Source organism: Coregonus lavaretus (genome assembly GCF_964263955.1).
Source record: "Coregonus lavaretus genome assembly, chromosome: 3".
Classification (NCBI taxonomy): Eukaryota; Metazoa; Chordata; class Actinopteri; order Salmoniformes; family Salmonidae; genus Coregonus; species Coregonus lavaretus.
In genome coordinates this window covers 47,533,399-47,546,696 of record NC_139990.1, presented here as the reverse complement: position 1 = coordinate 47,546,696, position 13,298 = coordinate 47,533,399, and the positions used below count along the sequence as shown (strand labels likewise).

Here is a 13,298-nt window from a genome sequence, read left to right as displayed (position 1 = left end):
AGACAGTACCGTGCAGTACCGAAGAGCCCTCACTGCTGCTCGATCATCCTACTTTTCCAACTTAATCGAGGAAAATAAGAACAATCCAAAATTTCTTTTTGATACTGTTGCAAAGCTAACTAAAAAGCAGCATTCCCCAAGAGAGGATGGCTTTCACTTCAGCAGTGATAAATTCATGAACTTCTTTGAGGAAAAGATCATGACCATTAGAAAGCAAATTACGGACTCCTCTTTGAATCTGCGTATTCCTCCAGGGCTTAGCTGTCCTGGATCTGCACAGCTCTGCGAGGGCCTGGGATCGGGAGAGACACTTAAGTGTTTTAGTACTATATCTCTTGACACAATGATGAAAATAATCATGGCCTCTAAACCTTCAAGCTGCATACTGGATCCTATTCCTACTAAACTGCTGAAGGAGCTGCTTCCTGTGCTTGGCCCTCCTATGTTGAACATAATAAACAGCTCTCTATCCACCGGATGTGTACCAAACTCACTAAAAGTGGCAGTGATAAAGCCTCTCTTGAAAAAGCCAAACCTTGACCCGGAAAATATAAAAAACTATCGGCCTATATCGAATCTTCCATTCCTCTCAAAAATTTTAGAAAAAGCTGTTGCGCAGCAACTCACTGCCTTTCTGAAGACAAACAATGTATACGAAATGCTTCAGTCTGGTTTTAGACCCCATCATAGCACTGAGACTGCACTTGTGAAGGTGGTAAATGACCTTTTAATGGCGTCAGACCGAGGCTCTGCATCTGTCCTCGTGCTACTAGACCTTAGTGCTGCCTTTGACACCATCGATCACCACATTCTTTTGGAGAGACTGGAAACCCAAATTGGTCTACACGGACAAGTTCTGGCCTGGTTTAGATCCTACCTGTCGGAAAGATATCAGTTTGTCTCTGTGAATGGTCTGTCCTCCGACAAATCAACTGTACATTTCGGTGTTCCTCAAGGTTCCGTTTTAGGACCACTATTGTTTTCACTATATATTTTACCTCTTGGGGATGTTATTCGAAAACATAATGTTAACTTTCACTGCTATGCGGATGACACACAGCTGTACATTTCAATGAAGCATGGTGAAGCCCCAAAATTGCCCTCGCTAGAAGCCTGTGTTTCAGACATAAGGAAGTGGATGGCTGAAAACTTTTTACTTTTAAACTCGGACAAAACAGAGATGCTTGTTCTAGGTCCCAAGAAACAAAGAGATCTTCTGTTAAATCTGACAATTAATCTTGATGGTTGTAAAGTCGTCTCAAATAAAACTGTGAAGGACCTAGGCGTTACTCTTGACCCTGATCTCTCTTTTGACGAACATATCAAGACTGTTTCAAGGACAGCTTTTTTCCATCTACGTAACATTGCAAAAATCAGAAATTTTCTGTCCAAAAATGATGCAGAAAAATTAATCCATGCATTTGTTACTTCTAGGTTAGACTACTGCAATGCTCTATTTTCCGGCTACCCGGATAAAGCACTAAATAAACTTCAGTTAGTGCTAAATACGGCTGCTAGAATCCTGACTAGAACCAAGAAATTTGATCATATTACTCCAGTGCTAGCTTCCCTACACTGGCTTCCTGTTAAGGCAAGGGCTGATTTCAAGGTTTTACTGTTAACCTATAAAGCGTTACATGGGCTTGCTCCTACCTATCTTTCCGAGTTGGTCCTGCCGTACATACCAATACGTACGCTACGGTCACAAGACGCAGGCCTCCTAATTGTCCCTAGAATTTCTAAGCAAACAGCGGGAGGCAGGGCTTTCTCCTATAGATCTCCATTTTTATGGAACAGTCTGCCTACCCATGTGAGAGACGCAGACTCGGTCTCAACCTTTAAGTCTTTACTGAAGACTTATCTCTTCAGTAGGTCATATGATTGAGTGTAGTCTGGCCCAGGAGTGTGAAGGTGAACGGAAAGGCTGGAGCAACGAACAGCCCTTGCTGTCTCTGCCAGGCCGGTTCCCCTCTCCACTGGGGTTCTCTGCCTCTAACCCTGTTGCAGGGGCTGAGTCACTGGCTTGCTGGTGCTCTTTCATGCCGTCCCTGGGAGGGGTGCGTCACTTGAGTGGGTTGAGTTACTGACGTGATCTTCCTGTCTGGGTTGGCGCCCCCCCCTTGGTTTGTGCTGTGGTGGAGACCTCTGTGGGCTATACTCGGCCTTGTCTCAGGATTGTAAGTTGGTGGTTGGGGATATCCCTCTAGTGGTGCGGGGGCTGTGCTTTGGCGGAGTGGGTGGGGTTATATCCTTCCTGTTTGGCCCTGTCCGGGGGTTTCTTCGGATGGGGCCACAGTGTCTCCGGACCGCTCCTGTCTCAGCCTCCAGTATTTATGCTGCAGTAGTTTATGTGTCGGGGGGCTGGGGTTAGTTGGTTATACCTGGAGTACTTCTCCTGTCTTATCCAGTGTCCTGTGTGAATTTAAGTATGCTCTCTCTAATTCTCTCGTTCTCTCTTTCTCTCTGAGAACCTGAGCCCTAGGACCATACGTCAGGACTACCGGGCATGATGACACCTTGCTGTCCCCAGTCCGCCTGGCCTTGCTGCTATTCCAGTTTCAACTGTTCTGCCTGCGGCTACGAAACCCCTACCTGTCCCAGACCTGCTGTTTTCAACTCTTAATGATCGGCTATGAAAAGCCAACTGAGAGACCTGAGCCCTAGGACCATACGCCGGGACTACCGGCCGTGGTGACTCCTTGCTGTCCCCAGTCCGCCTGGCCTTGCTGCTATTCCAGTTTCAACTGTTCTGCCTGCGGTTATGGAACCCCTACCTGTCCCAGACCTGCTGTTTTCAACTCTTAATGATCGGCTATGAAAAGCCAACTGAGATTTATTCCTGATTATTATTTGACCATGCTTGTCACTTATGAACATTTTTGAACATCTTGGCATGGTTCTGTTATAATCTCCACCCGGCACAGCCAGAAGAGGACTGGCCACCCCTCATAGCCTGGTTCCTCTCTAGGTTTCTTCCTAGGTTTTGCCTTTCTAGGGAGTTTTTCCTAGCCACCGTGCTTCTACACCTGCATTACTAGCTGTTTGGGGTTTTAGGCTGGGTTTCTGTACAGCACTTCGAGATATTAGCTGATGTAAGAAGGGCTATATAAAATAAAATTGATTGATTGATTGAAGAGGGAGGTAGGCTTGGGCGATATACCGTTTATACCGGGGTATTTCAAAAAATACCAACGGTATGAATTTCAATACCATTTTTTGGGTTGGGGGCACCCCTGCCTCGCAGGGGCTGCAGGGGTGCAACTATAAGTTAAGTATAACTATAAGAAATAAATTATATCCAGCTCAGGGCTCAATGCATTTGGTTTGCTAACTTGCTAGCCAAGTGGCTAGATGTCAAGATCAAGCTTATTGGTTACAGTAGAGACATTCAAAGTCCTCCTGGATCAAGATCCCTGTTGCCTAATTTGTTTTGTGCACTTCCGGTAATACGTATACCCCAGTATGATACAGAAACAGTATGAACATCTGGATACGGCCTAACCCTAGAGCAGTCCTTCTCAAATAGTGGGGCGCGCCTCCCTGGGGGGGCTCGGAGCGATGCCAGGGGGGGGCGCATGTGACCCCGGGGAACATGCTTTTTTTTGCCGCAGGGAGTAGTTTTTTTTTGCACCGAACAAGAGCACACAGCACAGAGCAGGAGATATGAAGTGCAGATAACAAACCCTTAAGAGACACCATGGAAACATATTCAACTGGGATGAAAAGAATGGCGGAGAGAGACGGAGATAATGAGACAAAGTCTCCCGAAAGCTAAGACGAGGAAATATGACGAAGCGTATGTAGCGCTTGGCTTCACTGTGACTACGGTGGGAGACGAGGAAAGACCGGTATGTTTACTGTGTCTAAAAATGTTGGCAGCGGACAGCATGAAGCCAAATAAATTAAGGCGTCACTTAAAGACATTACACCCCAATCACGCTGATAAGCCTCTTGAGTTTTTTCAGCGAAAACGTGCCGAATATTGCCAACAATCGTCCCGCTTTGTGAATGCTACTTCAGTAAACCAGCGAGCACTGTTAGCATCATATAAGGTGGCGTACCAAATTGCTCAGTGCAGAAAACCCCACTCCATAGCAGAGGAGCTGACTGCCTGCAGCATTAGACATGGTCTCTGTCATGCTGGATGACGCAAGTGCTGCAAAAATAAAAACTATCCCTCTGTCCAATGACACTGTCGCCAGACGTATAGATGACATTGATAACGATCTTAAAGAACAGCTGGTAAACTGTAGCTCAATTGGTAGAGCACGGCGCTTGTAACGCCAGGGTAGTGGGTTCGATCCCCGGGACCACCCATACACAAAAATTTATGCACGCATGACTGTAAATCGCTTTGGATAAAAGCGTCTGCTAAATGGCATTTTTTTTTATTTTTATTTTTTTAACTCAAAGACAAACGTTTTGCCTTACAGTTCGAATGTTGCAACTGACAGCAACAAATACTGTTTATCGTTTATGTACATTTTGACATGACAAACTCCCTGTGTGAGGATCTACTTTTTTGTAAATATGTCAGAGACAGAGCCACAGCTGAAGAGCTATTCAAAATGCTGGACTGCTTCCTGACTGAGAATGGGCTAAAGTGGGAGAACTGCATTGGTGTTTGCAGTGATGGTGCACAGACCATGGCAGGGATGAGAAAAGGACTTTGGGCACTCATCAAGAAGGTCTCACCTAATGCTGAGTGGACACACTGTGTTATACACAGAGAAGCACTGGCATCAAGGCACCTTTCCTCTGAATTAAGTGAGGTTATGACTGACATTGTAGGTGTAGTCAATTTCATAAAGACCAGACCACTAAAAACAAGAGTCTTCTCTGCTATCTGTGAGGAGATGGGAGCTGAACATCAAGCTGTGCTGTTTCACAGTGAAGCAAGGTGGCTGTCACGAGGAAAAGTATTGTCCCGAGTTTTTGAGCTCAGAGAGCAGATAAGAATGTTTTCGGAGCAGGAGCACAAGTATGACCTCGCAGAAAAATGTATTGATGAGAACTTCCTGGCAAAACTGGCCTACCTGAGTGACATATTTGGAAAGCTAAATGAACTAAATCTACAGCTTCAAGATCAGCTCTTTCACTCGAAAGCTTGCAATGTGGGGCAGGCGACTTGATGAAGGAAATACTGATTCATTCGAGAACCTGCATGAATTTGTTGACACTATTGACTATGATGCCACCTCAGTGATTCCATATATTAAGGAGCATATTTCATCACTGATGGGATTCTTTAAAAAGTACTTCCCTGAAAACAGTTCCCAATATGACTGGGTGAGAGATCATTTCAATGCACCAGCTCCAACTGGTTTCAGCTCTGCAGAGGAGGACCAGTTCATTGATATCACATCTGACTCCACATTGAGACTGAGGTTCACATCACAGACACTGAGTGAATTCTGGCTGAGTGTAGAGAGGCAGTATCCACTCTTAGGGCAGAGGGCTAAGAGTGGAGACTGCCTCTCTTTGTGAGACTGGCTTCTCTGCTGTTGCTGCACTGAAGACCAAGTACAGGTCCCAGCTAAACATTGAGCAGGAGCTGAGAGTTGTAGTATCATGCTTCAAACCCTGCTTCGAAAAGCTGTGCACTGCAAAACGTGCTCATTGTAGCCATTAATCCTGACTTCCTCATTTTGATAAAAATAAAAATAAAAATCAGCACAAATTGTTTTATTCATTTTTGTTTTATAGGTCAAAGTGTTTCATATATTGTGCTCCTGAGTTAATGTTGCTGATCAATTTGAATGTATTATTATTTATTGATTATATTTAATTTTATTTTTCAGTATCAAATGGTCAAAAAATGTTTACAGTTTAAATAAGGGTTGCATTTTTTTTAAATTTCAGGCAAATTGATGCACTTTAAGTATTTTCTGTTACAATGTTAATAAAGTTATTATTTGTTGTAAGTTGATCTATATTTCTTTCTTTTTTATTTTCTTTAATGTTAATAAGGATACAATGTTATGCAGAGGTGTACATATAACAATTTTATAGACAAATTATACTATTTACAGTCGCGGCGGAGAGTTGGGGGGCGCGAAATGTTTACTTCTTCCTAGGGGGGGCGTAACAGAAAATAATTGAGAAGCACTGCCCTAGAGGAAGGTAGACAGTAGATACCACACTGGGAGGAGCCTCCATGGTCCTAATATCCTCCACATCACAAATACGGAGTTGAAAATAACAGGGACAAAACAGGATAATAAGAAACTGTAGTCACAAGAAAATGTAAAAGTGTCTTCCAAAATACTTTAATACTATTTAACCCTTTTCAAAATTTCAGGTGAAATCATTACATTTCTAACTGTAAAACTTTTGTCAGTTGGTTTCCAAATTATTAAAAATGTCAAACTGTGGTTTCCAAATGATTTCAAAGGTAAAACTGTGAAATGTTTCACTTGATTGTCCTTCATAACATAACAGCTGCTAATGGTCTAAACTTGACTGAAATCTTTTCTACCTTTTGGTGTAGATTATAGCTGTATCTCAAAGAACACTCTTCTCATCAGTTTGGAGCATTTTATGAAATATACAGTAATTTAATTAGACTACATCAGGCCTGGAAGTACCGTGAGTGGTTCTAGGGAGTCCTAGTTTCAGATAAAAGAGATCAAAGTATTATATTCAAATGAACATGGCATCAGCAAATATCATTGGTACCAAGTGCTTTAACACAATCAAATGGAAGTTCCTGTATCTTCTTGCAATACAATTGCATATAAATCAGATAATATTCTCAGATTTTATCTATTTTTTAAAAATGTTTACATAAATTTGCAGAATATGCATCTTTCATTTGGAGAAGATACAGTATTATAATGGTGTTTCGAATCAGAAGAACATTCAAAACTGATTTCTTATCAATAAAACAGTCAGTCAATGAATTATGTCTAGCTATCTCTAGCAATAACTAATTCAACACAAACACTTCAACGTCAAACTGCTTATCAATTATGTAAAATCAACACTGCATATCATACAGGGTAACACTTAATTTGGACAGTCCATCTTTACATGCTCTACAGACTCAGTTACATTTGAACTAACTATCTACTAACGCTAACCTTAACCCTTATCCTAACCCTAAACTTAACTCTTACCCTAACCCAAACTCTAACTATTAACCCTTACCCTAAGCTTAGTAAGCAGTTGCTTATCAACAGAGTCAGTTAATAGTATGACTATCTGTAGACTATCCAAATAAAGTGTGACCATATTTTTTTAGGCATCTATCACAAAACTGTTCCTATACACATTAGTATAGGGCACAGTGGCTAGATGTCAATATCAAGCTTCTTGGTTCCAGTAGACATTCAACGCCCTCTTGGATGAAGATCCCTGTTGCCTTAGTAAGCAGACCACATATTGTTTAGGCATCTATCACAAAAACATTCCTATACACACTCTTTGGGAGAAGAGAGAGAGTGGATCTATTTTCTCAAATCTACTGCAAAATGGCTTTCCCGGAAACATACCAACCGGGAGTATTCTTCCCTTAACAGAGTTCCCACTTAAATATCTTATTCCCATTCGAGGATGAAAGCATGGGTGTCACTCATACTTTCAATACATTTCCATTATCTCCAATAGGATTGTCCGTGGATTCTTTACTCCTCTGGATTGGGGACAGTGTGCCTCCCAGTCCTCCCAGCTGATCAATGTTGTGCGTACCTTATCACCCTGCACATTCACAAACAATCTGTACTGACTGGTCTAAATCCTGTTGCGAGAACTCTCTGGCCATCCAGCTGTTATACAGGTTAGTGAGCTTGGGTGCTCAGGAGTGTGAGTGACATCAGTGTCCCCCTGCGTTCTCCTCTTGGCTGGCCATGTTGCTGAACTTCTCCGTCAGAGCTTCAGCGCTGATCCTGGGCAGCCCGTTGTCAAGGGGACAGCCCTCAACCAGACTGTTCATAGGGGTGGGGGGGAAGTGAGAGTCCTCCTCTATCCCAGCGTCCTCAGTGCATGCCCGTTGCCGTGGTGACTCGTAGCTCTCCTCCAGGTTCCCACAATGCACCGCGCTTCGCTCCCTGTCCCTCAGGAAGTCCTTGATGATGGGCAGCACCTTCTTCCTGGAGGCCAACGTGTTGCCTTGGAGATAAGCCTTGATGTCCGAGTAAGGGCTGCTCATTGGACTCAGGATCAGACTGGGGTTCCGGGCTTGCTCCAAGGCTTGGCTCATCTGCAGGACAAAAAATACCATTCAGTTGATCATATAAAATAGACATTGTAAAATAAACAACAACCTGGCAATCCAAAGCTTACTATCAACACTTCATAATTACTTTAACTCTAGATAGTCAACTCTATGGGATCATGTCTGATTGGGATGGTGTAGTTCCTACCTCTTCCCTGTAGAGGGTGCTGGAACTGTAGACTGCCAGCTGCCTGAAGGGCTCCTTGTTATCATTGAAGGAGATCGTCATGGCCACCACCAGGTTGTAGCTGTGTTTGTGGCAGAACTCACAGAGCTCTTGCTGTAAGCTTTGTCTCTGTAGAAAAGCCTGAGGGACAACATTTATAGATATTACAGTTTGTTTGTGAATCTCAGTATAAACTCAAGTGCACCTGTTAAGTCCCTTTATTAAGTTCACATGATCAGACAGACACAAACCCTGCGCCTTTTTACTTGTGGGTGGTTCCACCTGATTGGACATGTGGTATGAGTGATCTTCATGAACTAGGTGCAACATATCACCTTCACGTTTTGAGTGTCTGAAGTATCTGGGAACACAGGGAAGAGTCTGATGGGTGTGTCTGGCAGTAACAAAGGGAAGTGTCTGAAGGGTGTGTCTGGCAGTAACACAGGGAAGCGTCTGAAGGGTGTGTCTGGCAGTAACACAGGGAAGAGTCTGAAGGGTGTGTCTGGCAGTAACACAGGGAAAGGCTCTGATAACTTGAGGCCTGTGTTCAGTTTAGATCAGAAGTGAGATTCTGCAAAGAATTCATAGGTGAAATATGTGCATTGTGAGATGGCATACTGCAGCAGAACTGGGGTTTGTACAAGATAACAAGTATTTGAACCATGTTATTATCCACCAGTAGTAGATATAACCTTCTGTTGTATCACATATTCAATAGTTAAGATGCACACCCACCTCCAGTGTCATATATATCACACTGACTGCCAGTTTCAAATCTCTCTCCGATGCCACCTTCATGTCTTTCAGTAGCATCTGTTCTGTGGTGAGACCTGGGGACAAGGGAATACGAGCATTGCATTGATATCATGGGATGATTATCATTCCAATCTGATAGGCAAAAATCACATCTACAAGGCTGAGCTTTAGGTATTAATCCTGGGGGCGTTTACCTGACACGTCAAATTTAGCATTCTGCAAGGACTGGAAGAGGACGCCCCTTGGTGGCAGGTTGGGGAAGCGCGTCTCCAGGAGGACTGCGTACTGGCTGTCTTTAGGGGTGACTTTCCCTGCCTCTGGGGCCATGTTCACACAGTCTAACACTATGGTGCCTGCGATCATCACAAAGAACAGGATGTCTCAGTCTCTTCACACAGTACAATACTAACAGACATGATTTCCCACATACATCAGTTATAATTCTGGTTACCATATAAGAGCTGGGCCACCTGTTGGTCGAGGACTTCAGGGGCTTTCTGGATGATCCGTTCTGTCACCAGGGTGGTGCAGGAGCCCACCGTCTCCACGGTAACGGAACAGGAAGGAGAGGGCTTCCTCTCCAGGAGGTGATGGTCGATCACCTCCACCACCGCCTCCTCTAGATCACGGTCAGAGCTGCAACAGAGAGGCACACAGTCAGTCAGGGACTTTAGTCAACCTATTTCAATGAGTCTCTAGGTCAGTGTAGCTTTTGTAGAGATACAGGTGATGATCACATGGGGAAGTGTTTACGTCCTGGATGACTGTCAGTGGACAGGGGTTAAGGTGTCATGGTTGACACTGACCTGGGCAGCACGTTGTGGTCCACCAGTGTGAGGTCCAGCCGGCCGGCCCGGTGTAGACTCCCCAGGTCCACCTCGTCCCGGAACACCAGGTCATCCTGGGAGAGGCCACTCTCTCTCAGCAGGAAGGCATTGTCCGTGCGCAACGGGAACTCTTGCCGGGGAATGTTCAGAACGGGAAGAGGAATTTTCCCAGAATCAAGTGTCTGGGAGGGGAGAGAGGTGTAATAACACCTGATGCTTGCTCTGTTGAACCATTTTCAACACATGGGTCGGGGCCCAAATGATGGGGTGGGTTACTCTCACCTTGGGCAGGAAGTATGCGTAGGCCAGAGCCGACACCATGGAGTCCAGGTCGCAGGCCTCGTTCCCCAGGACCACATGGAACTCTGGGCTGCCCTCTGCATTCCCCTGAGGAGTGTAGAGTGGGATGGATACAGTCAGAAGAATATCCAACTCCTATGAGGGGATTTACTATGAGAAAATACAGGGCAGTCTATCCATTACTCTTGTATTGGGCCTTCAAAGGCAATCAGATGTGTCTTACTGAGTGGACAGTGCTATGTGGACAGGGATCCTGGCTGTGTGTGTGTTGTAATGTCAATGCACGTCACAATGATGCTGATCACTGGAGATGAGGTACTCCTGGTTCTGCACAATGTCCCCCATCCTAGAGTAAAACCCTGGACCCTGTTTGAATAGCCTTCTTCTGAAGGGTCAATGGCAGATCCCTGCGTAGCCTAAAGTGGATGAGCTAAGGGCTGACTTCATTTCCCTGCCTGAAGGCTCTGGCTAGCTCCTTGTCAAATAGCCTTAGGCTAATTCCGTCAATGACCTCAGTAGAGCAGACTGTGATGTAATGGCTAAGCTACATGACAGCCTGCTAACTCCACTACATGTTTTTGTTGAATGCTTTACAAATGTGGAGTTGAAACAAGTAGGGTGTTTCATTTTCCCAGAGCATGGCCGTCTGTGACCATCTGTGACAGCGGCACAAGTCATGGGCTAACAGAGACAGCTTGTTGCCATAACAAAAGCCGGTCATGTGACAATTAGCCGGTCTACAGCCTGGAGCCTAGCAGCAGATAGCCTAGCGGTTAAGACCGTTGGGCCAGTAACCGAAAGGTCGCTGGTTCAAATCCCTGTGCCGACTAGGTGATAAATCTGTCGATGTGCCCTTGAGCAAGGCACTGAACCCTAATTGTTCCTATAAATCGCTCTGGTCAGTGAGGGGATTATTAACATGCTGCTTCCTGTCCCCTCCGAGCACACAGTATGAAGGGATAGCGAAGGGACGTCAGCCAACTGTTGCAGATCAAGAGTAAACAGAGCACTGCATAGAAGTAACTAGACAGGTGAAAGAACATTCTCAGGGAGCATCCATGACATAACCCAGTCTCATCTATCCATATAACCCAGTCTCATCTATCCACGATATAACCCCAGTCTCATCTATCCACGATATAACCCAGTCTCATCTATCCATGATGTTTTCAGATTGATGCAGAAGGAGAGGAAGCCACTGTTAACTATTGAGATGCACCGTACCCGTCTTTCCCATCCCATCAGTCTTATCTCTCAACCCACCCTACCCCATCCCCATGTAGACACACTGGATGGTACATCTGCACTAAAAGCCCTCTGTGTGTGCTGGTGCTGACAGCATGTTTGTGTATTTCCACTCCAGACTTCTCTTCCCCCTCACTGAACACTAAGTAAATAAGGTGTGATGCTCTGAGGCGCTATAAACACCACCTGATCTCACTAATCTTGATAGCACTGTTTGGGTTCAAAACAAGCCCTATTTTCCTTAAGGTTAAGAGCATGGTATCAAGACCCTGAACATTTTAGAAAATTGAGCCATCATGTAATGTAAGTGTGTCAGACCTGTAGGACACGTAAAGCAAAAAATGCACGTGGGCATATTGACACCTGACATGCACCTGACCCTACAGCCGCTACAACAAACGTACTTTCATGGTCCATTGCAATTGAACAATTATATTTGTTTGAATATCACCGAAATATATTAATGCAATTTAATTTATAATCATGCAACAAAATGAAGCAGTGGATGAGTTACATTTCAGCCAATTATGTGATTACGTGACAATGCTAATCATCTTGGCTAGCCAACTAGCTAGCTGTAATGACAGTTTATGTTCTGTACAGTTCAAATGTAGCTAGTGTACGGTGACAACTGTCTCAGTTTGAACTAATTTGAAACCAACAGCTAGTTACGCAGTACTAGCTAGCTATATCACTGACTGATCGTCACAATAACTGGCTGAGAATAACTTTTATGCTCATGCACGAGCCCACAACCAACACCGTGACCGTGCTGCTGTCACATTGCCCTAGTCTAGTCGGAATGTAATGTCTTGCTGGCTTTCTCTGAAAACCCCACTAATTGAATTTGTCCATCAAATGTACACGTCGAAGGTGTTTAGAAGACGACTACATAACTAGCTAGCCGTTAAGACAAACAAAAAAATGAAAATGGATGAAGCGACCACCAGAAACAGTCGATGTTCCTACCTTCAGCACATTGCGACAGCTTTTTAAAAACATTTCCATGGTTATCGGATGCACTACGTAAACGACAGTCTGAAATGACAGTTTGCTAGTTGTTTTTGTTGCATATAGCTAGCTGTATCTGCACGTCGCACTGTAAATTTGAAATGGTAATGTCCAAGTGTCATGCGTGACTCGTCTTGGGCTGACGTGAATTTCAAAGACGTGACGTGGTATATGGGTAGTGTAGTATCAAATATGGTTGTAAAGAGAACGGTAGTAGCAAAGATTTTTATAACTAAACCAAGATAGCCCACAGGCTGTCGTTTCCAATGAGAACAAATGAGCCATAGTGGGCAGAACAAGCAAGAAGGGGGGCAGAGCCAAGCACAAGCTAGCGAGATCCTATTGGCGCGTTCTAGTATCATCTGCATATTTCCGTTAGGGAACGCCTACTCTGTGAAGTGCGCGTGTGCAATAACTTAATTTGCCTTTGCACTCCTTCTGAACAACGCGATTTTTGAAAACTTTTGCAAGCAAAGGGTAAAGTCTACAAACCTTAGTCCACTCTGTTCATAACAGATTCTAGTTTTGGGAACAGAAAACTGTATTGAGATCAAATGTTTCATCGATGAGAAAATATGCAGAATGTCGGCCAAAATCCATCTCGTTCCATCTTCTCCCACTGCCCTCCAGTGGGCTTCCTCTCACTACCATATTTGATACTATTTGGTAGTGAGTGGAAACGCCAAGCTGATGCTTCACATTTAAACATCCAGTGAAATATCTGTCTCGTTGTTATATCTATGGTAGTAGGGTTAGTTATAAAAATCTATGGTAATAG

General features: G+C 44.2%; 1 protein-coding gene across 1 annotated transcript; it reads right to left on the bottom strand.

Annotated features, from left to right (window-relative positions):
• Positions 1 to 6,247: 6,247 nt before the first annotated feature.
• LOC311115725 (exopolyphosphatase PRUNE1-like) lies at positions 6,248 to 12,629 on the bottom strand. Its single transcript, XM_084157334.1, has 8 exons — positions 12,479 to 12,629; positions 10,247 to 10,351; positions 9,944 to 10,146; positions 9,589 to 9,773; positions 9,332 to 9,490; positions 9,117 to 9,211; positions 8,364 to 8,522; positions 6,248 to 8,200 (listed from the first exon to the last, which is right to left on the bottom strand). Exons 1-8 carry the CDS (start codon positions 12,515 to 12,517, stop codon positions 7,814 to 7,816), a joined length of 1,332 nt encoding a protein of 443 aa, XP_084013460.1. The 5' UTR covers positions 12,518 to 12,629; the 3' UTR covers positions 6,248 to 7,813.
• Between the last annotated feature and the right edge of the window lie 669 nt (positions 12,630 to 13,298).

Bases quoted from the DNA above. Each gene is read 5' to 3' on its own strand.
- LOC311115725 (XM_084157334.1), bottom strand. From the start codon at position 12,517: ATGGAAATGTTTTTAAAAAGCTGTCGCAATGTGCTGAAG. The intron at 10,352-12,478 runs GTAGGAACATCG...TACACTCCTCAG, and splicing joins GCTGTCGCAATGTGCTGAAG to GGGAATGCAGAGGGCAGCCC. The intron at 10,147-10,246 runs GTGAGAGTAACC...CTCCCCTCCCAG, and splicing joins ACGCATACTTCCTGCCCAAG to ACACTTGATTCTGGGAAAAT.